This window comes from Puma concolor, chromosome B3 (assembly GCF_028749965.1).
Source record: "Puma concolor isolate L17-30 chromosome B3, mPumCon1.1.hap2, whole genome shotgun sequence".
NCBI lineage: Eukaryota > Metazoa > Chordata > Mammalia > Carnivora > Felidae > Puma > Puma concolor.
Window position 1 is genome coordinate 143,222,653 of NC_141672.1, and position 23,827 is coordinate 143,246,479.

General features: G+C 55.0%; 2 protein-coding genes across 3 annotated transcripts in view; one reads left to right on the top strand and one right to left on the bottom strand.

The window, feature by feature from the left end:
• Positions 1-875: 875 nt before the first annotated feature.
• On the bottom strand, positions 876-23,824 carry RHCG (Rh family C glycoprotein). 2 transcript variants are annotated; one of them, XM_086711530.1, is made up of 11 exons: positions 23,580-23,824; positions 15,529-15,715; positions 13,174-13,324; positions 9,121-9,268; positions 8,151-8,317; positions 6,173-6,310; positions 5,849-5,985; positions 5,411-5,535; positions 5,115-5,188; positions 2,116-2,197; positions 876-1,303 (listed from the first exon to the last, which is right to left on the bottom strand). In XM_086711530.1, the coding sequence occupies exons 1-10, from the start codon at positions 23,764-23,766 to the stop codon at positions 2,129-2,131; spliced, it is 1,383 nt and encodes a 460-aa protein (XP_086567656.1). In that variant the 5' UTR covers positions 23,767-23,824; the 3' UTR covers positions 876-1,303; positions 2,116-2,128. The 2 variants fall into 2 exon arrangements, with proteins under 2 accessions (XP_086567656.1, XP_086567655.1); XM_086711529.1 differs by having other exon boundaries at positions 2,105-2,197.
• The window catches only part of TICRR (TOPBP1 interacting checkpoint and replication regulator), a 114,879-nt gene continuing 97,574 nt past the window's right edge, over positions 6,523-23,827 (top strand). Inside the window, exon 1 of the mRNA XM_086711521.1 lies at positions 6,523-6,724. The gene's annotated coding sequence lies outside the window, so the exon portion shown is untranslated. The remainder of the gene's footprint in view (positions 6,725-23,827) is intronic.

Below are 23,827 nucleotides of genomic sequence, written 5' to 3' on the forward strand. Positions count from 1 at the left end.
CTGGCACGGAGAATGAAGGCCTGAGTGTGTACGTATGTGTGAATTGTGAGGGGGGCGGGGAGGGCGGATTTGGAGGCAGGAGAGACCTTCTCCTCCCTCTCCCCTCACCCCTTCCTCCCTGGAGTCTTTGCTCCACAAAGGATCTGGATTCTGCTGCTTACTCTCCAGCTGGCACGCTTTTGCCTCACACCTCTTTTAGCCACACCAAACCTCGCTATGTTGATCTCTGGGTGTCTGCCCAGGCTGTCCCCGTGCCATCCTTCCGGTAAACTCCTATTCAGCCTCCAAAACCCTGCTCAGGTCACCCGCTCTGGGAAGCCACCTGGCCATGGAATGGCTGCCAAGAGTTCAGGGTGGATCCCGGGTGTCAGGTCGGTCCTCAGCTAGACTGTGAGGCCCCGAAGGGTGGGGGAAGTGTGTGTTACTCAGCCCAGGGTGGTGGCTGGCCACAAGAAGTGGTGAGATCCAGGCTGGCTTGGCAGGGAGCAAGAGGAGAGGGTTGGGGTAGGGGGATTGGCCCGAAGGAGCCCTCCTCCCTTATTCTCCCACCTGCCTGAGTGCCCTTGAAACGGAGCAGGGTCACACGGTGGGCATGGCAGTTTTCATGGTCGGTGAGTTTCTGGGGTGGTTGATGTAAGCTAAGGACGGGCCTTGGGGAAAGACCCCAGCCCCAAAGCTGAGCCTGGCAGGGGGCCCCAAGCGGGAGCAGCCTCCAGCACCCCGGATTCTTCCTCTTCAGCCCAGGATGATTTCCCTTGCATTGTGGGTGGCAGCTTGGTATGGAGGGTCAGGACAGGGGCGGGAGGCCAGGTCTTTGGGGTCCTTTTGTCCTTCAAACTGGCCCCGTTTGGAGCATTCACACCCATTCTACAAAGAACACCAGGAACATTTATTCACGGAGGCTGCCATCTGCATGGCACAGAGAGGTCTGGGGGGCCCAGGGAGCAAGGGAGGTGCTGGTGGAGGGGCAGGCAGGGAGCGGAAGACCCCAGAAGCGGGGCTGGCGGCTAAGTTGTCTCCTAGGATGGCTCGCGCCCACTCCCGGCTGCCGGCCCCACTCCTGCCTGCTGTTCTCACCAAGACCCCGTGGAGGCAGGCCTCCTGCAGCCAGAACCTGGCTTGGATGCCCACTTTGTCTATAGCTCTCCCGTCTCCATGCTCAGGCAGGCCTCCTGGGATGAAGGAGAAAGAAGTGGAGGGCGCCCTGGGCCGGGCCAGCAGGTGGGGTGCTGCTTGCCTTGCTCCTGTGTTCTCAGCTTGGTCAGCACCGCTCTTTTGGGAGGGCCGGGGCAGTCTGTGGAGCCTGCAGGGAGAGAGCCAAGAGCAGCGGGCCACTGTGGGGTCCTGCCGTAGCCCCTTGGGCACCTTTGCCTTTTCCGGACAGGGTGGGCATTAGAGGCAAGTGGTCACATCACTCAGCCTTGTGCCCCAGACGCAGCTCTTTCCAAGCTCTGGGCTCCAAGGGGATCCAAGAGCGCTAATGAGCACAGGGGTAATGACTTGCTAAGACCCCAGTTTCTCCACTTGCACTCTGTGGCCTTGGAGAACCTGAACTTTTCTGAGCCTTAATTTTCTCATTTATTGGAAAAGAGGGAAGTAGTTGCACCTGTCGGGTAGAGCTCTCTGTGGAGGGTTAGATGCAAAAGGCACGAGGAAGGGCTTGGTGCATTCCACACGGGGGCAAGGAGACTGTGAGCTGATGGGAAGAAGAGAGGAGACAGAGAAGGAAGGTACAACTAGCCCGAGGTGGTCGACTGAATAGAGCCAGGCCTGTCAGTCCTGCTTTTATAAGTGAGGAAATTGAGGCTCTGGCTCTGGGTGAAGAGATCCTCAAAGTCACAGCCAGTAAGCAGCAAAGCCAAGTGTGCACCCAGGTCACCTTCTATATATTCCTTCCAGTTCAGAGTGCCTTCCATATATCTCCGTGCCTGTCCAGCTTGCAAGGAGTCTGAGTGCCACCACCCCTCACATGCCTGCTCCAATCCAGGCAGGAGGGGTGGAAGCTCACATCCGCATTTCTTGATGCTCTCTTTTTGCCCCTTTGCTGGTGTCACCCAGTTCCCAGAGCTGGGCACCCACCGGGAGACCCTGCCCATGCTCTCACCTGCTTCTCACCTGCCCTGGGAGTTTAAGGTTCCGCGGGCTTGAGGGTGGAGTCCTCAGGATGTAAGGCAGTGCTCTTCGGCTCCTCAGGCATCTGCAGAGACAGGAGGGCAGTTCCAAGGGCCCTGCCCTAGGCCAGGCAGGTGTCCCTGGTAGAACTAGCACAGCCTGGGCAAGTCAGGAGCAGCGTATGGTGTGTGGCGGGCGCCACCTTGTGATCACTTTGCAGATTGCATGCCAGGGAGCAGGGCAGTCCTTCACACAGGTGTCCTGCCCCCTACACCAGGCTAGCCACTGTCCAGGGTGCTGGGGCACTGCAAGCATGAGACAGAGTCCTTGCCCCACCAGAGCAATGGGAAGGCGTTCAAGTGACAGGCACAGTGACAATATGAGCTGCAAATGCACATGAGAGGCTGATAGCCCAGTCAGGGGCGGGGGATTCTGGTTGTGCTGAGCCCACTTTTGATAGATGAGCAGGAGTAATGTGCCAGGGAGAGGCAGCATGGCAAGCTCCCTGAATAGCAGACAGGTCCAAAAGGGGGGTGAGGTGAGATGTGTGTGTGTGGGGGAGGGGGAGCAGAAATGGATTGGTAGGTGGAGTGGGAGTGGGGTGGATCAGCGTTGCCTCGGCTTCAAGGCTTAGCTTTGATCTCAAAGATTGCCTCATCTGGGGCGCCTCGGTGGCTCCGTTGGTTGAGCGTCCAACTCTCGATTTTGGCTCAGGGCATGATCTCACGGTTGCATAGATTCAAGCCCTGCATCGGGCTCTGCACTAGCAGCACGGAGCCTGCTTGGGAGTCTCTGTCTTCCTCGTTCTCTGCCCTTTCCCCACTCCCGCTGTCTCTGTCTCTCTCAGAATAAATAAATAAACTTAAAAAAGATTGCCTCATCTAAGGTCCTGGGGAACAGCTGTGTCCCCTCATCCTCTGGAAAGCCACCTCATCTCCTGGGTAAACCATCCAGAGGCCAGGGGCTGAGGGGACGGCCTGATGGTGGCTTACTTCCACTGACACAGAATTACAGTCCTCAAAACGGAGCACTGCTGAAAGGTATACAGCAGAGAGAAGGTGTGAACTTAGAATACATTGTAAAGATCAAAACAGAACCAAGAGTGAACTTCTATATATGGAAATTGATAACATCTTTTAGTTTATTTCATTGGTGTTAAATCTGTGTGATTTCTAATTGTGGTGTCTAAAATAGTTTAAATTCTGACTTTAAAAATGGGATGAAAATAATTATGCTGCTAAAAAAAGGAAGTTTATTAAGAATGTAATAACAGAATACTTCTTATAAAAAGAAAGAGCAGGATCTCAAATTGGGCATATAATCTCCACTGTGTAAAAAAAAACTGGGGCACCTGGGTGGCTCGGTCGGTTAAGCATCCGACTTAGGCTCAGGTCATGATCTCATGGCTCGTGAGTTTGAGCCCCACATCAGGCTCTGTGCTAACAGCCTTGAGTCTGGAGCCTGCTTCAGATTCTGTGTCTCCCTCTCTCTCTGCCCCTCCCCTGCTCACACACACACTCTCTCTCTTTCTCTCTCAAAAATAAATAAACATTAAAAAATCTGCGAGGATTAAAAAAAAAAAAAAAAAGACTGGAGGGAAATATGCCCAAAACATTAACAGTACTTGAATTAGGGTGATAGGATTTCTTTCTATTTTTCTCTATTTCCAGATTTCCTTTAATGGGCTTCTATTCATTTTATAATTAAAAAATAATTTAAAGAGAATGAATTCAAAAGCATTATTAGCTATGTACATGAAATTGGCTTATAATGGATATCAGTTGAAATTACCCAGAAAACTTCTGGTGTGGTTAAAAATACAGAGCCAAGGGGCACCTGGGTGGCTCAGGCGGTTAAGCATCTGACTCTTGATTTCAGCTCAGGCCATGATGTCACGGTTTGTGGGTTTGATCTCACTGTGGGTTTGGCAGGGTAGAGCCCACTTGGGATTCTCTGTCTCCCCCTCTCTATCTGCCCTCCCCCCTCCCTCTCTCTCTCCCCCATCTCAAAGAAAATAAATAACCATTTTTTTTTTTAATTTTTTTTTTTCAACGTTTATTTATTTTTGGGACAGAGAGAGACAGAGCATGAACGGGGGAGGGGCAGAGAGAGAGGGAGACACAGAATCGGAAACAGGCTCCAGGCTCTGAGCCATCAGCCCAGAGCCCGACGCGGGGCTCGAACTCACGGACCGCGAGATCGTGACCTGGCTGAAGTCGGACGCTCAACCGACTGCGCCACCCAGGCGCCCCTTAACGTTTATTTTTGAGACAGAGACAGAGCATGAGCGGGGGAGGGGCAGACAGAGAGGGAGACACAGAACCGGAAGCAGGCTCCAGACTCTGAACCATCAGCCCAGAGCCCGACGTGGGGCTCGAACTCACGGTCTGTGAGATCGTGACCTGAGCTGAAGTCGGACGCTTAACCGACTGAGCCACCCAGGCGCCCACCACATCGTGGTTCTAAACCCGGGTTACCTATTGGATACACCTGGGGAAGTTTAAAAAAACAAAAACTCCTAATGTCCAGGCCCTACCCCCAAACCAATGAACTCGGAGCCTCGTGGGGCTTGGAGAACCTTTAAAGCTCCCCGGGTGATTCCAATGCACACAGAAGGGTCCTGGTTCTCAGAGGCGGGTGTGCGTTTCATCAGAATCACGGGGAGGGCTTGTTGAAACAGTGCTGAGCCTCACCCCTGAATTTTGGATTCAGGAGGACTGGGTACGATTCAAGAAATTTGTATTCCTAACAAGTTCCCAGGTGCCGCTGCCTCTGGGGAGCACAGGGGGCCATACTTTAGGAATTACTGCTCTAGAATAAAGCCTTCAGCCCGCCCCCGCCCCAGGAGACACAGTCTCCCGTTGGAGGAGTAAGGTGACGAGGGGCTCTGTCCCTCACCTTCAGCTTCTGGCTCCTCAGGACCCAGCCCAGCTGACGTGAGTAGGGTCTGTGGAGAAGGGCAGAACCCCCTTTGGGTAGAGGAACAAGTTCCTGGAACTCACCTCCCAGTAGACTGAGTCCTCAAAGCAGTTCTCATCAGCAGGTTGTCCCCAGAATGGCAACTTCAAAATGACCCCTAAAGAAAGTTAGGGGTCACAGGAGGTCAGGAACCACTTCCTCTCTGCCTACCCAGCCCTTTCCCACAGATGGGAAACCCCCCCCCACCCCCAACCCAACCCAATCCCACAGCCACAAGCGCACAGGATTCCTGGGTCCTCCGGGCTGGCCTCTGGTACGTGCTGGTGGGTCCCCCACCCGCAGCAGCCCCACCTTCTCTGGCCCAGACGCTCCCACTCACCCACGATGATGCCGCCCACCAGGGCTATGGCCAGGGACACGAAGAGACCAGCAGCCTGAAACTTGCCCTGCATGCTTGAGTCCCAGGAAGTCTTGAAACCATCAAAGCCAAAGAAATTGGCAAGCCTCGAGTGGAGACAGAGAGCAGGTCAGGGCTCCACAGAGAGGCCAAGGAAGCACTTGCTGTCGCCCCACAAATGTGAATGGGCACCAAGGCTCAGTAAACCCTGGCCTGAGCCTCCCCATGTGCACTGGACAGATCAGATGGTCTCTAAGACTCCTGAGGAAGGACAGAGGTTCGGGAGAGAGGCCCATGGACGGTTGTTCAGATTAGGGAAGGCTAGGGGTAGAGATACAACGTTGGACCCCAGAACAGCAGGAAGGAGGAATGGAGAAGGAAGGAGGGAGCCCGGGCTCCCTGCACCTCCTCCATACTTACCCTTTTATTCCATACACCTTAGCACTGGCGCAGGATGCTGTCACTGCACCCACAATGGCGCCTATGATGCCCGGGAGGCCGTGCAGGTTGTGAATGCCACACGTGTCCTGGATCCGCAGCCGTGACTCCAGGAATGGCTGGAGAGGTGAGAAGGGTGTTGCTCGGGCCCTTAGCCGTGGCAGGGGTGTGGGGAGGCCAGGATTCCAGAGGCCCCAAATACCCAGAGACCCAGCACCCTCCAGCCCCCAGACCTCCCCACCCCTGCCAGTTAGAAACACAGACCCCGGGGTTCCCCAGCCCTCTGCCCTGGCCGGGGGCCCTCACCGTCAGGTACACAAAACCCAGGGTGGAGACAATGCCGCAGATGAAGCCGACGATGAGGGAGCCGTATGGCATGAGCATCATTTCGGCAGCGGTGCCCACGGCCACCCCTCCCGCAAGCGTGGCGTTCTGGATGTGCACCTGGGTAGGGAGGGCCAGAGCTCAGTCCTCTCCCGGAGCCTGCACCCCCACGCTCTGGCTCCGGGAGGCAAGGGTGACTCACAGCGCGTCTCAGCCAGCCAGGAGCCTGCAGAGGGCCCCGGGCCTAGCGCCTGTGTTCTCTGCACCAGCAGCCTGGGCACTGTGCGTGGGCACAAATCATGTGTCCCTGCCGGTGAGACCTACTGGCATGTCTGCATGTCCCCTGTGAACCTGTGTGCGCAGGTTTGCATGTCTGATGGTCTCCCCGTGACGTACGCCGACATCAGGCCTGTTCGTGCGCAAACCCCCGAGCCAGAGCCCGTGGGCCTACGACGGCTCAGGCCTACCCGCACCGGGTACTGCGTTGCCGGCTGCGGGGATGATTTCAGTCCGTCTCTACAACAAGCCCAGGAGGTAAGGACAGTTATTTTTTGATGCTTGTGCAGAGGAGGGAGTTGAGGTGCGGGGAGGTGTTGTGGCTTGTTAAAGACCACACGGCTAGCAGGAGGCAGAAAGGTAAGTCGATCCGGGTCTGTGTGGAGCCAGAGCCCCTGACCTTGACCTCATTCCGTGCCCTTGCCTGCGTGGGGGTGTTGGGAGCACACAGCTGTGCCCACATCCCTGTGTCTGATTCTCTTCCCTCTGATGTGTGAGTCCCTACCTCTCTGTGTGGTGGCTGTCCAGTGTACCCAGGGGCCATGGCAGTGTCCCAGCACACATATACCCGTGTCAAGAAGCTAGCATCAGACTATGAGATAGAGAGGTGGTCTTCTTTTTATAGAAGAATCTACCACCATCTATGGGCTTTGGCCCCTCCCCACTAATGACAGAACAATCTGTCCCAGGGAAGCGACAGGAAGGACACTGGGAAACCATATCCCCCCACCAACCTCCCAGGGGTGTGGACAAGCATCAAAGGGGTTTCCTTTCTGAGCGTATGGGATGATGCAGGTGGAGGTTGCTTTAAGAAGGCTCAGGCTCCTGGTAGCTCAGTTGGTTAAGCATCTGACTCTTTTTTTTTTTTTAATGTTTATTTTTGAGACAGAGACAGAGCATGAACGGGGGAGGGTCAGAGAGAGGGAGACACAGAATCTGAAACAGGCTCCGAGCCATCAGCCCAGAGCCCAGCGCGGGGCTCGAACTCACGGACAGCGAGATCATGACCTGAGCCGAAGTCGGACGCATAACCGACTGAGCCACCCAGGTGCCCCAAGCATCTGACTCTTGATCTCGGCTCAGGTTATGATCTCATGATTCATGAGCTCGAGCCCCACATCGGGCTCTGTGCTGACAGTGCAGAGCTTGCTTGGGATTCCGTCTCTCTCCCTCTCTCTCTGTGCCCCTCCCCACTTATGCACTCGCGTTCTCTCTCTCTCTCTCTCTCTCTCTCTCTCTCCCCCCCCCCCCCGCCCCAATCTCAAACTTAAAAAAAAAGAAGAGAGAGAGACTGAGGGCCAGTGTTTGGAAGATCAGAAGCCTGGTAGAGGGAGGTGCCCCTGGCAACCCTACGGGGCAGGTCTGATGGGGTGCTCAGCCCAGAACGGCTGTCAGCACCCCAGGCTGCGGGGGAGGAGAGTGAGGAGGAGGAGCTGCTCAGAGATCAACAATCTCTGAGAATCTGGTTCTGGGCTATGCCAAAACCCAGCTATGTAATCCGAACAAATCATTTGTCCCCAAGCCTCAGTTTCTTCCTCTGCAGGGTGGGTGTGATAATCCTGATGCTGCGTGCCTCAAGGAGTTGTTGGAAGGGCGTGGTGATCAGTGCCCACCAGGCACAGGCTGTCAGAGCCGCACCTCCCCCCTCCCCGGGCTCCCCATGCTCCCCGCCCCCCTGGCTCACCATGTCCAGCTTGCCCTTCTTGTGCAAGGCGCTGGACAGTGCCACCGAGGTGAGCACGCAGGCTGCCAAGGAGCAGTAGGTGTTGATGGCAGCTCGGTGCTGGGCGTCTCCGTGTTTGGACACGGCTGAGTTGAAGCTGGGCCAGTACATCCACAGGAAGAGGGTGCCTAGACAGACCAGACAGGGCCGGTGGGCCCGGGAGAAGAGGTGTTAGATGGGCCCAACAGAACTTAGGCAGACCTCCTGCCCTTTTTAGTTCCAGAGACCTCAGATGACTCCTGTGCCCCAGCAGCTTCCCACCCTACAGCCTTACTCATGCTGGGAGCTCTTCCTACGACATCCTCCCTGCCTTCCTTACTTCCTGATTCTGCTCCAGGAAGTGTAGCCTGACCCCCGTAACTGGGCTAAATGCCTCCCACCTTGCTCCCACAACACCATGAGGGAGAATCTTTCCCCCCGCTTTTGGGAGATTATCTGGTAATGATCTGGTAATAATCCCTTGAAGGCAGGGCTGGGTTTTAGGAGACCAGAGTGGGTGATTGATATGTGTTCTCTGGAATGAATGGACACAGGACGTAGGAATTCACATTTTGCCCTGACCCAGGGGATGGAGTCACCATTTCCACTTTGTCTGCCTTAGGGCATCCTAGGGAAAACAGGAAGAGTGACCAACTTCTTCCAGCCCCGTGGGAAAAAGGGACCATCATCTGGGATCCTGGAGATGTCTACAGGCAACCCCCTCTGCCCTTTCCCCAAAGGGAACTGGCTACCACCCTCCAGACCACATGGAGATCAGGCATAGTTACGGGAACCTGAACTCCTCATGGAGACCCTCACCCATTATGGTGGTTCTCACTCTTCATGGTGGTCCTCACCCATCATGGCAGCCCTCAGTCATCATGATGGCCCTTATCCATCATGGCCACCTTCACCCATCACGGTGGCCCTCAGTCCTTATAGCAGCCCTCACCAATCATGGCGAAGAGGTCCGAGTGGTACACAGAGCTCTGCCTCTCCTTGCTCTGATGTAGGCTGGGTCGATAGAGGATCCAGGTCACTGTGAGCCCAAAGTAGGCGCCAAATGTGTGGATGGTCATAGAGCCCCCTGCATCCTTCACCTGGGGTACAGGGATCGGTGAGGCTCTGATACTGTCTCTCCCTCCCACCTGTGAGCACTTTCCTTCCCCACCAAACACACACACACACACACACACACACACACACACACACACACACACACAGGTCCATCTGTCTCTGATTCCACAAGCTGTAAGATGGGAGCCCAGGGCCCCCCACAGACCAATCAGTTTGGAAGAGGAGAAAGCAGGGATCCCTGAACCCAGGCTGTGAGCCCGTCAGCAAAATGCCAGAGTATCCTCACCCAGCAGATGGGACTGTGCCCAGATTGGGAAACCCAGCCTTGGAGAGGACCTTGACCAGTCACTCAGCGGGAAGAGGTGAAGCAGACCTAGAACCTAGGGCACCCCCTAGTTTGTCACCTAGTTGGTCACTAGCTTCTGCCTTATCTTCATTCCTGGGAGCCCTTCCCTTCCCCCTGGGCCCTACCCTCTCCATATGTCTTTCTACGCAGTCACTCCTGGCCCAGCACCACTCGATCTAGACTGCCAGCATCCTGCCTATGACCTCCCAGCTGACCTTACCCTATGACTTCCCAGCTGACCTTCCACCACCCACCCCATCCCCACCCTCCTGTCTCCTGTCTCCCACAGTCAGAGCACGTAGCACGTAGGGAGGTTTCTTCCTCTTCTGTCCCTTCCTGCCCTCCCCCACTCCATGCCTCTGGATTTCTTTAGTTCTGAAGCTCCTCATTTACAAAGTGGGGGAGAGGGCGGTGACTTAGCAGGGCCGTCTCGAGGGTTAAATCAGACAACTTGTGTAAAGCGCCCGGTGAGCGCCTGGCACTCAACAGGTGCTTCGTGGACTTAGCCTTCCTCCGCGTGCCCCCCTCCCCTCTCTCCAGCCTCCTCTTCCTCCCCACTCAGAACCCATGTTGGGGGGGGGAATTCCAATCAGAATCACAGACTTGTTCCTTCACTTAGGATGGGGAAATCCAGCCAGAGAGGTAAGTGTATGGTCTAAGGTCACAGAGCTTAGTGGTGGGGTTGTTGACAGGCCTGGATTTCCTGGTTCCCGGCCTGGTGGGTGCCTCTCCCAGCACCCTGGGACCTGGGATGAGCCCTCATGACCTCTCTGAGTCTCAGCTTTCTCATCTGTAAAGTGGGGGTAATAATTGTGCCTTTCTCAGAGATGAGGATTGAGATAAGCCACGTAAAGTATTCAGAGCAGGGCTCAGCCAAGGGCAAGTGCTCCTGACATGTGATTGTTGTATTTTAACTTGGCACAGAGACAGGCCTGAAGACTGTCAGGCATTAAAAGAATTTTTGTAGCAGGAGCCTGGGTGGCTCAGGCTGTTAAGCGTCCGACTGTTGATTTTAGCTCCGGTCACGATCTCTGGGTTCGTGAGATCAAGCCCTGAGTGAGGCTTTGTGCTGACAGCCTGGTTGGGATTCTCTCTCCTTCCCTCCCCCTCTCTCTCTCTCTCTCTCTCTCTCCCTCCCTCCCTCCCTCCCTCCCTCTCCCTCTCCCTCTCTCCCCACCCCCTCTCTCCTCTCTGTCAAAGAAAAACAAAAAAACATACACCAAATTTCTGTAGCAGATTGGGGGGATTTTTGAGGGTCTCTCGACTCATGCCCAAGACTGTGGATTCTCACTGTTTCAGATCATGCCCATTGGCCCCAATGCCCAGCCCTCACCTAGCCTTGCTTCTTTCTTTCTCACGCCTCCCACCACACCCAGTCCCTAAGGCCTGTGTATTCCCCTCCTTTCTATCTGTTGAATCACTTCCTTCTCTTGGTACTACCCCCAGTCCCATTATCTCTTACCAGGGCGACTTGGACAGCCTCTTGGACAGGGCTCCCTGATCCCAGCCATTGTCCTCACCAGAGCCGAAGTGGCATTTCTATTACGTGTGTCTGGCCGTGCCACTCCCCCATCTGAAACTCTCCATAGCTCCCCACTGCCGTCATGACAAAGTTGCCCTCGTGACTCTTCAACACCATCTCCAGGAGCCTTTATGATCCGTGTCCTGCCCCCCTTCCTCTACCATTACCCCCCCAAGCCCTCCCCCAGCACACCCTCCTTCCACCAGATGGAGCCACCAGAGACCGCTCACTGTGGGCCTCCCTCAAGGCCTTTGCACTGTTTCCTCTGCCTCACCCCTTTGCCTGGTTGTTTCCTCCTTGACTTCTAGCTTTGACGTCTCTTCCTCCAGGAAGCCTCCCTGACCTGCCATGCTGGCTCAGGCACCCTCCTTCATGTCACCAAGCCCTTGACCTCACTTCTCATCACACTGCATGGTAACTGTGTACTTCCTGGTTCCCTCACTAGATTGTGAGCTCCTCGGGGTCTGAGTGAGAGTGCCCGGAGCATTGCCTGACATGCAGTCAGACTCGGAGTCTTGGTATTTACTTGGTAAATATTTGTTGAGCACTTATTAGGCATTGAACTAGATGCTGGGGACACGGATGGTCCAGACAGATAAGGTTTATCAGAGAAGGAGAAATGTTATGAAGAAAATAAACCAGATCAACGTGAGACACAGTGACTAGGGGTGGAGTAGGGGGGTAAGCTAGAGGGCAACACTGTGTACGGGGGAGAATCTGGGAGGGCCTCTCTGAAGAGGTGATATTCCAGCTGAGACCTCAGTGATGAAAATGACTGGGGGATGAGCTGAGCATTCCAGGCAAGAGCAAAAGCCCCGAGGGGGAACCAAGCTTGCTGTGTTGAGGAACAGACAGGAGGGTATGGCCAAAGCACAGAAGGATGGGGAGAGAGTAGGTTATAAGCTTGGAGAGAGGGGCTGGGGGCAGAACATGTAGGGCTTTATAACAAATGTGGATTTCATTTGAAGTGAAATTTTAAAAGCTACTGGAGGGTTTTAATCAGGGGAATTGGTCTCATACGCGTTACTAACAGGTCTCCATGGCTGCTGGTGGGGATTGGCCTGTGGCGGTGAGCGGGGCAAGGATGAAGATAAGGAGGTGAGTTAAGAGGTAGAGATATGGCGGCCTGGGTCAGTCTGGTGGCTGAAGAAAATGACAAAATGAATGACTGGATGTAGTGTAACGTAAAAAAAACAAAAGCAAAGAAACTCTACCCTTTTTCGGGGTGGGGGTGTTCCAGGCAGAGTCCAAATGTAGAGGAGTTGGGGGCTAAGAAATGGATGAAGTCTCTGAATGGCCTTCACCCCTGCAAAGGTACCAAGAAGTATCTGAGCTGGAGTCAGAGGTCTAAGGTACCCCTTACTTGGTTCATTGAATTGGCCAACTTTAAGGGGCATGATTCCTGCCAGAATCCATGTGACTGTCACTTCTAGAGTCATGCAGTGCACAACCTATGCAGCGATACATGTCCACCTTGGATATTCCCTAAGGCTCCTTCCTTACATATGTGTAGCCCTCAATACACTGTGTCTTTTTCTTGGGAGACCAATCTGTGAATGTGGTGTGTGTGTGTGTGTGTGTGTGTGTGTGTGTGTGTGTGTGTGTAAGAGTATGTTCAGGGGGGTGCCTGGGTGGCTCAGTCGGTTAAATATCTGATTCTTGATTTTGGCTCAGGTCATGATCTCACAGTTCATGGGACTGAGCCCTGTATCACGCTCTGCAGTGTCAGCTCATGCTGTTCTCTCTCTCTCTCTCTCTCTCTCTCTCAAATAAGTGTTAAAAAAAAAAAAAGACTGTGTTCAGGAACACCCACTCTTTCCACCCAATATGCAGGAAAGAGAAAGGAGGGAGACAACCAACATGAGGGGCCCCTGCTCTGCCCAGTAAATATCATTACTCTCACTTTAGAGACGAGGAAACTGACATTCAGAAGGTTAAGTGACTTGCCAACAGTGAACCGAATCCAGCTGGCATATCTCCCCAGCCCTCCCTTTCTCTATTTCCCTGCTGTCACCCCAAGTGGCCCTTCCATCTCCACCCCCGTTCTGATCCCTGCTCACCTCTAGCAGGCTGAGGAGGATAAACTCATTCACTGAGAAGAGGGTCACTTGGAAGAGGGTCATGATGAGTAGCTGGACAGGGCTGACTTTGCCCAGAACCGCCCCAAAGGCCACACAGACAGAGCCCACGCAGAAGTCCGCATTGATGAGGCTGTGGGGAGATGGGTCAGGGGAGGGGCTGAGGCAGCAGCAAAAAGCTGCGCTCCAAGCCCTGGGTTTGAATCTAGACTTTGGTCATCTATGGATTTGGACTTGTGGCTTAACCTTGCTGAGCCTTCGTTTCATGATGTCGCAAGGGCACATGACATCCTAAAGGTACTCTAAGAATGAAAAACAATAACAGGTGAAGGGTCCAGCAACATGCCCTTCCTTCGTGACCCCATCTCAGCACCCCCTCCTTGCAGGCAACTTTGTGGTCAAGGCACCCAAGTCATCTGGCAGCTGTTGTTGAACATGCTGCATATTTGGAGCCGCGCCCTGCCCTCCGTCCTCTACCTGCCCTTCCAGAACCTCTTCTGACTGCCTCCTCTTTCAGGAAGCCTTCCTTGATTCCTCCACCCACATGTGGTCTCTGTCTCCAGACTCTTAGATCTCACTCTAAACACACCTCTTCTGTTAGTTACCAGGGCTCTGCTTGGGTTTGAGCTCTCATGTTCTTACCCGAGAGAGAGGATCTGTGTCCAGGGAAGAGAGAGAGGGCTTCCTGCAGGACGTAGGGAGCTGGGGGCTGGATGGAGGGGGCAGGAAGGCCAACAGAGAGAACAGAAGCAGAGAAGCACCTAGGTCCTTCTTAAGTCTGGACCCTGAAAGCCTAGCCGGTCAGCAGAAGGCTGATGGAGAAGCAGACAGCCAGGTAGATGTCGTGCGGCCAAAGGAGACCCTGGTTCCATCCACGTGCCTCCTAACCCAGGCCTTCCTGGGCCGGGCCAGCGGCAAAGCTGTCCTGGAGTGTGAGGCAGAGTCAGGGGAGTTGTTAATAGGGGTGGGGGTAGGGACGGTAGAGGCTAGACCCGCAAGCCATTCGCAGCCAGAGGAAGTGCCCCTGCCCCACGCTCAGGTGTGTGTGTGTGAGCATCAGGAGGTGAGAAGTAAGAGACCAGCTGACTGTAGGGCCAGGGAGTGTAATGGGGGCCGTTCTGTCAGGTCCCTCCCAAGACAGAGGATGTTCATTGGAGCGTCTGCTTCACTACGAGCCTTGTTCACGGCTGTGTCCCCAGGGCCTCACATAGGGCCCGGCTGAATGAATCATGACAGTTACTAAGTGCCAGGCACAGAAATAGCTGCCTGGTACAGCATATGTCCTCCTGTGCCACACAGGGACTGTTATTAGCCACATCATATAGATGAAACATGGAGGCTTAGAGAGGCCGAGTTATTTGCTGATGTTCCCACAACTGCAGCCAGAAGACCCATCTGACGTTGGGCCTCCAGCTGCCGGGAGATGGAAGTTCGGATGTCACCTCTTAGGAGGGCCCACGGAGTTTTGGGCAGAGCCTGTAGGGGAGCCATGACCCTAGAGTGACAGGTGGGACTCTTCAAGTAGGCACAGGAGCCAGGAGGAGGGTCTAGGGACAACATGAGCATCCAGTCCTGAGCACCAAAAATGGGCTCCAGCTCAGTTGCTGAAAATCAATCCCCTGAAAGCCAATTTGCCAACACTCAATTTGTCAAGTGACCAACTCACCCAATCACTGGTTCACCCAAAACTTGCCAACTCACGAAGTTCATAATAATTCTCTTTGGAGATTTTTAAAAAGTTGTATACTTTTGTTTTTCATTCAGCCATAGCTCTTTGGCTGTGGTGGCCAATGAAATATATTACAGGTGTTTTCATACTTTGGATCTACGGCTTTGGGAGTGAGACTTTCTTGTCAAAGATTTTATACAAAAGACTAATTTCTTGGCTCCGACCATGTTCTATCTAGTCAACTATTTTTCCAGTTTCTCTAAAGTCGTGGATTCCTTAACTGGCTTCAGTGAATTAATCATCTTGCAAGTATTTGGCATGTTTTAAGTTTCAGACACCTGGCCTATGATCCCCGGTTGGTGCCCTATATGTGACAGCAGGGGCTTGCACGTTAAACGTGGTTTTATGGCCGTTTGCCTCTGAACCCTTTCTGTGGATTTGGCCTTCCCGCGGGCTGACGAATGTTCTTTTGCATACCCGCCCTCTCGCCCTGTGATCCCCGCCCCCGGGCCAGCCCCCTCACCCCGGGCCCCGCCTCCGGGCCCGCCCCCTTTCCCAGGGCCCCGCCCCTCGTCCCCGGGGCCCGCCCCCATCCCTGCAGAGCCCGCCCCGGCCCCGCCCCTTGCCCTCCGGGCCCCCCCCCCCCCCCCCCCCCCCCCCGCGCTCACTTCTCCACGCCCAAGTGGATGTAGCCTTCCTTGTAGGAGTGGAACCAGCCCTGCATGAGCAGCGCCCACTGGATGCCAAAGGCCGCCAGCAGGAAATTGAAGCCCACCGAGCTGTAACCGTAGCGCTGCAGGAAGGTCATGAGGAAGCCGAAGCCCACGAAGATCATCACGTGCACGTCCTGGAAGCCTGCGGGGAGAGTGCAGCCGGGGGGCTCGGTCGCTTAGCCCGCCCTAGCCCTGGGTCTGGGCCAGCAAAGCCCCGCGCAGAACCTGTGTCTTCCGGGCCACTGGCCACCCAGTAGCCTTCCAAGCCCCCTCCTCCCATGTCTGCATCCGGATCCTGGGGCCAGGCGCAGTAATGAATGACTTTCCTGTGCATACAACAGCCGCTAACCCCCCCCACCCCCCCACCCCCGTCTTGTCCTAAGAACCTCTGGAGGGGGCTGGGCTGGGGGGAAACCAGGGTGAGCCTCCCACTTGAGACCACTCATTCTAAGGCCAAGGAAGGCCTGGGTGTCCCCTCAGGAGATGGCAGCTTCCTGTTTCCATCCACACCCTGGGTGGAGGTGGGCAGCTGGGCATTTGAAATGGGGGCCAGGCTGTGGATTACACGTAGAATCTAGGGTCCAGAATCCAGACTTTCTGCGCTCTGCCCCCTCAACTGCATCACTTTAGTACGGAGAAGTTAGTCTCATCTTGACTGGTGAAGCACATGAGTTGATCACTCCCGTGAAGGTCACATCCCACCTCCACCTCCAGCAAGTACCCTTTCCTGAATCACTGAGACCTGAATTTGGACCCGTTTCCTCCATCTGGTAGACAGATGACTCTGGAGAGTCAGGTAACACACTTGGGTCTCAGCGCCTTCTGGAATGCTTAGTCACAAATGCTGCAGAGATTAAATGCGGATATGTATGTAAAGTACCTAACAGTGTCGGTCCCATAATAGGTGCTCAAAATGGACAAGTGTCATTATTTATTGTTACTTAGGCATAGGCTAATTCTGAGTTCTGAACCAACTCTTTCATCAGCTCACAGTGTGGTCCTGACAAGCCACTTCCCTTCAGCCTCAGTTTCCTCCATAAAACCAAAGGATGGATTAGAATGATCTTAACTGTCCTTCCAGGGCTAACGTTGCCCGATTCTAGATTCCCAGAAAAGGACAGAAGGGAAGCAAAGATAGTCACAAAAAATAAGACGCTAAAAGGAATTATAGGTGTCACAAAACACAAGAGGAGCCAGGCTGAAGGGTTCCTGGTGGCCAAATCGGGCAGTTTGAGCATCAAAATAATTAGGTACTGGAATGAATTAAAACCATGACAAAAACAGTAACTCAAAGTCGGAAGTAAATGAGATCGTGAGGAGGGCTCTTGCTTGTACCAGAACGCCGAGGGCCAGACGGTTAAATGCAGAATGAGTGCTGAAGTCGGAAAATCGTGATTTTCACAGTAAAGATTCCATCAGTGGGTGCTAAATCCAGGGAGAAATTTTGATGAAGAGCAGAACATTTGCATTGTCTTCAAGAGTCTCCCCATGGACTGCTTACAAGTTACAAGGTAGAAAAAGAAAACAACCAAACAAAACCCAGTAATTACGAAGTGGAGAAACGGGGCAAGGTCTTCACTGAATGATCAAAATTAACATCGCCAATAAGGGACAGATGGATAGCACACGCCTTCAGATGTGACACCCTGAAGGAGACACATCACCGGTATGGTATTCCAGCCCAGAAGGCATAATCCCATTCTACTCGTGAGGAAGCATCAGACAAACAGAAAATGAGTAACATGCTGTTAGAAACGGGGGTGAGGCTGGAGTCCTGAGCAATATCAATGTCATAAAAGACAAAGAAAGGCCGCAGAAATGTTCCAGGTTAAAAAAGGATAAAGAGAAATAGGTCTACTGCATTCAACACCTAACTCAGGACTGGATCCTGGATTTGCCTGGCGGGGGCAGGGGGGCAGGCAGTGGGGTGGGGGGGGGGGCGAGTGGGAGGAGAGCTATAGAGGTTGTTATTGACAAAGTTAGAGACTAATTAGAAAATTAGATTGATAAAATTCGATAGAAACTGAATATTAAGGTATTGCACAATGTACATTTATGAAATTGATTACTGTGGTTGCAGAGAATACCCCCATTCTCGGGAAACATCCCGGAATCTTTAGGGTGACAGGGCCATGATGTGTCTGACCCACCCTCAGAAGATTCGGAGAAGAAGAGTGTATGTGTTTGCGTCTCTGTGCAGAGAGGGAGAGAAGGAGCAGGGAGCTGAATCGGAGTTAAAAGTATACAGTGTTCTTTGTGCTGTTTCTGTGTTAGCAACTTTTTATAAATTGAAATTATTCCCAAGTAAAACGTTTAAAAAAAAGGCGGCGGCGGGGGGGGGACCTGCAGGCCCCACTGGCCGGCCCCCTTCATTCCTTCCTCATTCCTCCCCCCTCCCCCCACACGTCAGCTGCACCTGCCTCCGTGTTCCTCAGTCCTATTCCGGGGTCTCTGCCTGTGTCCTTCCCTCCCCCTGGGATGCTGTTCCCACAAAGAGGCCAGAATCTCTTCCTGCAGATCTCAACGAAACGTTGCCTCATCACAGAGGCTTTCCAGACCACCCGGTTTGAAGTGGGTTCTCTCCTTCTTCTTTCCTTTCTGGTTCTTATTACAGTTTGCAGAACGGTGTGTTTGTCTAGCCCACTCGACTGTAAACCTCCTGGTAGGTTTTGTTCACTCTGCTGGTCCCCAGTACCTCTGACCGTGTCTGGGGAGCGCCCCCCCCCACCCCAAAGGCCTTCCTGTGGCCCAGGCCACGGCCACAGCCCCCTTGGCTAGCGGCTGAGGGAGGAGGCCCTGCACGCCGCAGGGCAGGCCCGGGGCAGGGGGCGTGCAAGCTGATGTAAGAGAGCTGTGGGTCTCACCCCAGCATGGCGCTCTGAGCTCCTGCCTGGAGACCTGTGCGAATTTGCGCGAACAAACAGCAGCTTGGTGTCGGTTTCACGATGTGTGCAGCTGATTGCGTGTATTATCGCATTTCATGGTTTATCACGTTTCCAACTGTCGTGGGGGAATCTGAGCTAATGCGCGTGAAGCGCCATACGTAGCATTATGGTTATTCTTGGGGAGAACGGATGGGTGGCAGACTGGAGGAGAGGTGTGAAAGAGGGAGGGGACACTCGCAGACCTCAGTTCCAGCAGCAGCCGGGGAGGGGAGCTGGCAGGAGGGCAGGGCTTCTGCTGCAAGACACAGGGGATCGGAGGCAGTTGTGGAGTGGGAGGGAGGGGCTGGGTCTGGTGTCCTTGGAGTTGAAGATGACCACGGGGATGTGGGGGGGGGGTGGTGGTGGCAGGTGGGAGGAACGGAGCCTGGCTGTGCTGTGCGGGGTGGAGCGGGGATGTGAGACTGGGCAGGCCCGCAGATGGAGATGTGAGTCAGAATGTGGGCACGATGAGGGGGAGACAGAAGCTGAGAACTGGCCTGCCTTTGAGGCTAGCAGACGGGACAGGGAAGGCGCTGGCGGGGGTGGTGGGAGGAATCCCTGGGAAGAGGCAGCGTCACAGAGGGTGGGGGCCTTTTCAGAAGAGGCAGTTTGGTGGCAGAAAGGAACCCTGTGGGCAGGGACAGGGGGTGGGGTATGGGGGGGGCCCTCCTGGGGGGTACTGCAATTTTGGGGCTGCCTTCATTCTCCCTGAGGCCCTGCCCTCCTCCGTGCATCATCCCTGCCTGCCCCCTCTCGCCAGTTCTCTGTCCTCTGTGACTCCTCCGGTGCCCCAACCTCTCTCGACCTTCTCTTTCTTGGCTCTTTCTTCTCCCCCCACCTCAGGCACACGGATGCCACCTTCTCCTCTCCTTGGGCACCTCCGCATTCATTCTCTTGCTCCCTTTCTCTTTATCTCCCAAACCGGTCCTAATTTAGAATCCAGACATAAAACAGTTGAATAGTTTACGTTTCATAAAGTTTGGTGCTAGTTCCTAAAACGCTTTTACCAGTAATGGTTTGAAAGTCCCAATTGTGTGACCTTCAGGAAGGACATAATCCCTCTGATCTGCAGTTTCTTTTTCTGTAAAATGGGGGGGGGGGGGGGAGGGTAATACAGGGGCTCAGGTGGTGTTCACCCCAGAGGTTTACGGTGCACATTTAATGACTTCATCCAATCCTGGGGCACAGGCCTGGCTCTTTAGCAACTGATGGGTAATATCAGCTACAATTTCCCTTTGTCTCCTTCAAGTTTGTCCAGGTGTTTTGCACTGAATTGGCAACTTGCTGTGGGACAGTGGAAGTTGGAGAGATACCCGCCCTTCCCCCCCTCTTTCCCCAGCATGGGGTGACGCAAGCAGTCTTGCTGGCCCAGAGTCTGGTCTCTCAGCGGAAGACTCCAGCTGGCGTGCCAGCCACAAGAGCTGCCACAAGGGGGCAGCAGTACCCCACTCTCCCCTTCTCCACCCCCCTCCTAGCTCACTCTCCCTCACCCCCAGGATGGGTCCCGCCCCCCTCCCCCTGAGAAGCTGGCCTAGTCCCTGAAATCTCTGAAATCTGAGGCCAGAATTCCCCTCGCCCTGGGCCTCAGCGGCTTCTTCCGCTCTGCTGCACCAGCACAGAAAGGGTGGTGCCCCGCCTGGTGCAACCCGGGGCCGCCCTTTTCCCACTCACTGTAGGCCAGTCTAGCCCAGACTTTTCTTTGAGACTTCCTGGCCAGTCCCTCACTTGCCCAAGTCTCCGTGCCCACCTGTCTGACACCTCAGAGCCGACCACAGAACCACCCCGTCACTTCACGGTTTCCTGGCAATGGGGCAGAGGCCCCGGGGAAAGCAGCTGGGCTGCTGGTGGGAGGGCTCAGCTGGTCCCTGCCTGGGTCACGGACGCCACCCCGAGAGTGTTGGGCAAATGTCTACCGTCCACTCCCTGCACCACAAGAGGGACAGAAATGCCCTGCCTGACAGAGCGTGTGAAAAGCACTCGTAAGTGGGGAGAGAACAGAGGAATTTAAATGCTCTAATAGTTGAAATTATTCCATGGCCAAATCTCTGAACATGTGTCCTGCTCCCCCTTCAGTCTTCCCGGGACGCTTCAGGAACCCAGGCTCTGATGGCTCCGGGGGCCTAACCTCCCCCAGACCCTGCCAACGGCCTCTCGGGCCCCAGAGCACCAGCCCATGGGGAAGTTTCGTGTTCGGCAGCAGGTGCCTGTAGCGCTGGCCTCCGAGGGCACTGCTGGGGCAAGTCTCCAGCTGGCTCTGTGCCTGCGGCCTGCCGAGGGGCCTGTGTGTGGGGAGCAGCCCTTGGGCCCTCCTGAGCCCCAGTCCGAGCCGGCTGGATCTGGACTCCACTGGAAACCCGAGATGCCCAGCAGGCTCCACTAATCCCCTGGGCCTGAATGAGGCCCATTATGTTGACAGCTTGGAGCCAACAACCCAGAAGGTACCACAAGGGTGTGCCCTCATCCTCTGCCCCTGGGAACTGCCACACTGGGGTCCCACCTGAACCAGGAGGCCACGTGCCCTCTAACTCCGAACCACGGCCACCATGACCCAGTGGACCTGAGAAGGGCTGGGCAGGGGGAAAAGGAAAAGGCGAACTTGAAGGAAGGGGAGTGGTCCAGGAGCACGGGCCTGGATGTCCAGGGCTCCTGCCCTGGCCCTCTGGTTTCCTAGTCACCCCCTCTCTGGCCTTAGTCTCCTTGTCTATAACATGGGAGTCCCAACAGCGCCTTCCTGGCAGGGTTGGGGGGGGGGGCAGGTCAAAGGAGGGAACGCACGTCTGGTGGCTTGAGCTGTTGTGACTGGAGTCCGGAGGCCGGCCATCTCTCCCTCTACTCCTCTCCTCTCTGTCACTCCCTGTTGATGGCCAAGGGGAACTAGCAGGAGAAACTCAAGCCCTCCTTGGTGCCTGGGGCTGTCTCATCCCCCTTAGCAGCTTCCCTCCTACCCTTTCACAAACCCTACCGCTGGGCCACTCTGCACCACTCACCTGCTCCTGGCGTAGCTGCCCTGCCTCACCCCTCCTCACCATCCCACCACCTTCCAGGAAGCTGTCTCAGATCTCTTCTGCCCAGAGAGCCTGACATCACTGAGGACAAGGCACTGGGGTGCCCTCCATGAGTCTGGGAGCCCTTCGGGGTCAGAAAGCAAGGATGTGTAACTTGTTCATCCACAACGGCCTTGAGTCTTGGTCTGTTGGGATGGTTGTGGTTTACGTCTCTGGTCTGGTGAATTACTATGAGCGCAACCTCTCCACTCCCTCACTCTCATAAGTGTCACTAGTTGACAAATTACGTGGCCACCCTATGGATAAATGGTTGTTGGGTGAATTGATGACGGTGGGGCATGGAAGGTGGGTGTGGATGGAGTGGGGAATAGGAGCTGGGGAGATGTGAGGACCGCAACCCTCTCTGGGGAGGCTCTGTAGCTCCTATTTTAGGGCTTTGAGACCTTCCACTGTCTGGACCCCTCAAGGACCTATGAATGCCCATGGGAGAACTTGTCCCCTGTGCTTTGCTGAAGGGCTGGTTATGGCCGAGAGATAAGCAAGAGCCAGAGTGAAGTAGAACAGGCAAAGGAGGATCTCAAGCTGTCCTGCCTCTCCGTTTGCCAGATCTGTCCAAGGAGAGTAAAGGTGGGCAGTGAAGAGTGGATTTGGAGTCTTAATTCTAAGGCCACAGCTGTCATGGTCTCTTAAAATACAACTCTGAGTGGAGCCCAGTCGAGGCTGTGGTTTCGACCAGCACAGGGCACACTCCTCTTCCATAACCTCCCTTCTGCTAAGCGCCGTATTTCTATTAATGTAACCTGTGACGGCATTCGCTTTCTGGCAGCCATTTAATATGGCCGGCTCCACTGAGTTGGCACCCCCGCCCCCCACTCTTGTCTTTTTTCATGCAGGCTGTCATCCTCCATGTATGCAGTTATTTATTTGGAGCTAAGTGAAATGTTATTTCTGGAGGCAAAGGCTCCCCTCGCTGAGGGTTTTCAAGCCATGGAGGGAACGCCAGCCGGCCTAGGTGGCTGTTGCGCGTGAGCTTTATGGTCCCCGTGGAAACTAACAGTCCATGACTCTGTGCGCACCAACCGTTGGGATGATTGTCATTGGCTGCTGGTAGATAGTGTCCAAAATCAGAAAACGCAAGGGCATGGGAAGAGCCTCGGGCTGAGGGGTCTGGAGGTTGGACCAACCTGAGTGACCTTGGACCAGTTCTTCCGGCTCCTGAGTCCTAGGGCATCTGTGTTTTGTCCACCTCCAGTAACTGCTTCATTAGGAAGTGCGGGTTCCATGCCCAGCCCAGCACTGTGCCAGAACTTCCCGTGCCCTGTCTCACCCCAGCTTCACCCCATGCCTGCACGCGAGGTGCTATTATTATCCCCCGCTGGACAGATGTGGCTGGACAGATGTGACAGAGTTTCAGGGAGGTTGATGTTTTCCTAAGGCTTATCCCCCTGGTTAATGGCAGAACCATGATAGGAGCGAGGTCTGGTGATTCCAAGGGCATGCTCTTAACCCCGGCACTGCAGATACCAGAGAATGAGGGCTGTTCTTTCTTCCCTTCCAGGCCAGATGAGGGTTAGGTGCCTGGGTCCCATATGCTTCTCCCCATAGCAGGACTGGCAAGTCAGTGAGCCATCCCTGCAGCCCTTGACATCGGACCTGCCTCCTTAAGTGGCCAGTACGGGCACAGCTGGACAAGGGAGCCAGGGTCACCCCCTGGTTGGTGACTGAGATGGGACTTGGGTCTTTCAAGGACAAGTAAGGCTCTCTGATGGGGAGGTTGGGGGCCTCTGATGGCACCTGGAGTGAGCTCACCCTGGCGAGCTTTCCCTGTCGCTTCAACACAGGGAAGAGTTGGTGCACATGTGGCCATTTGTCAAGCGTGCCCTCCAGGGGCTGGCAGGTGCCGCGTGGGGAGGCTGCGTGGGGAGGGCCAGCGGGCTGCGGGCAGCTTCTCCTCCTCTAGGACCCCCGCCCCCTGTTCCCGAGCAGCAGGCTGCACAGGTGCGGCAGGCAGGGCTCTGAGCAGGGTGGGGGACCTGCCCGTCCGCCTCTGGGGGGCCTGCGGGGTGGCCGGACTTACTCGGGTAGCGGTAGTAGAATTCGTTCTCCATGTCGCTGGTGGTGTTCTCATCCCCCTGACGGCCGATCCAGTGGGGGTCGGCATCGAGGTCGTAGCGCACGAACACGCCGAAGAGGACCACCAGGGCCACCTGCAGGAGCAGGCAGGTGACCGGCAGCCGCCAGCGCAGATTGGTGTTCCAGATCATGCTGCAGGGGGCGCCTGGCCGGGAGGGCAGCGGGCAGTTCGGCCGTCGGGAGGCGGAGGGA

Bases quoted from the DNA above. Each gene is read 5' to 3' on its own strand.
- RHCG (XM_086711530.1), bottom strand. From the start codon at position 23,766: ATGATCTGGAACACCAATCTGCGCTGGCGGCTGCCGGTCACCTGCCTG. The intron at 5,986-6,172 runs GTGAGGGCCCCC...TCACCTCTCCAG, and splicing joins TGGGTTTTGTGTACCTGACG to CCATTCCTGGAGTCACGGCT. The intron at 5,189-5,410 runs GTGAGTGGGAGC...AACTTTCTTTAG, and splicing joins GGTGGGCGGCATCATCGTGG to GGGTCATTTTGAAGTTGCCA.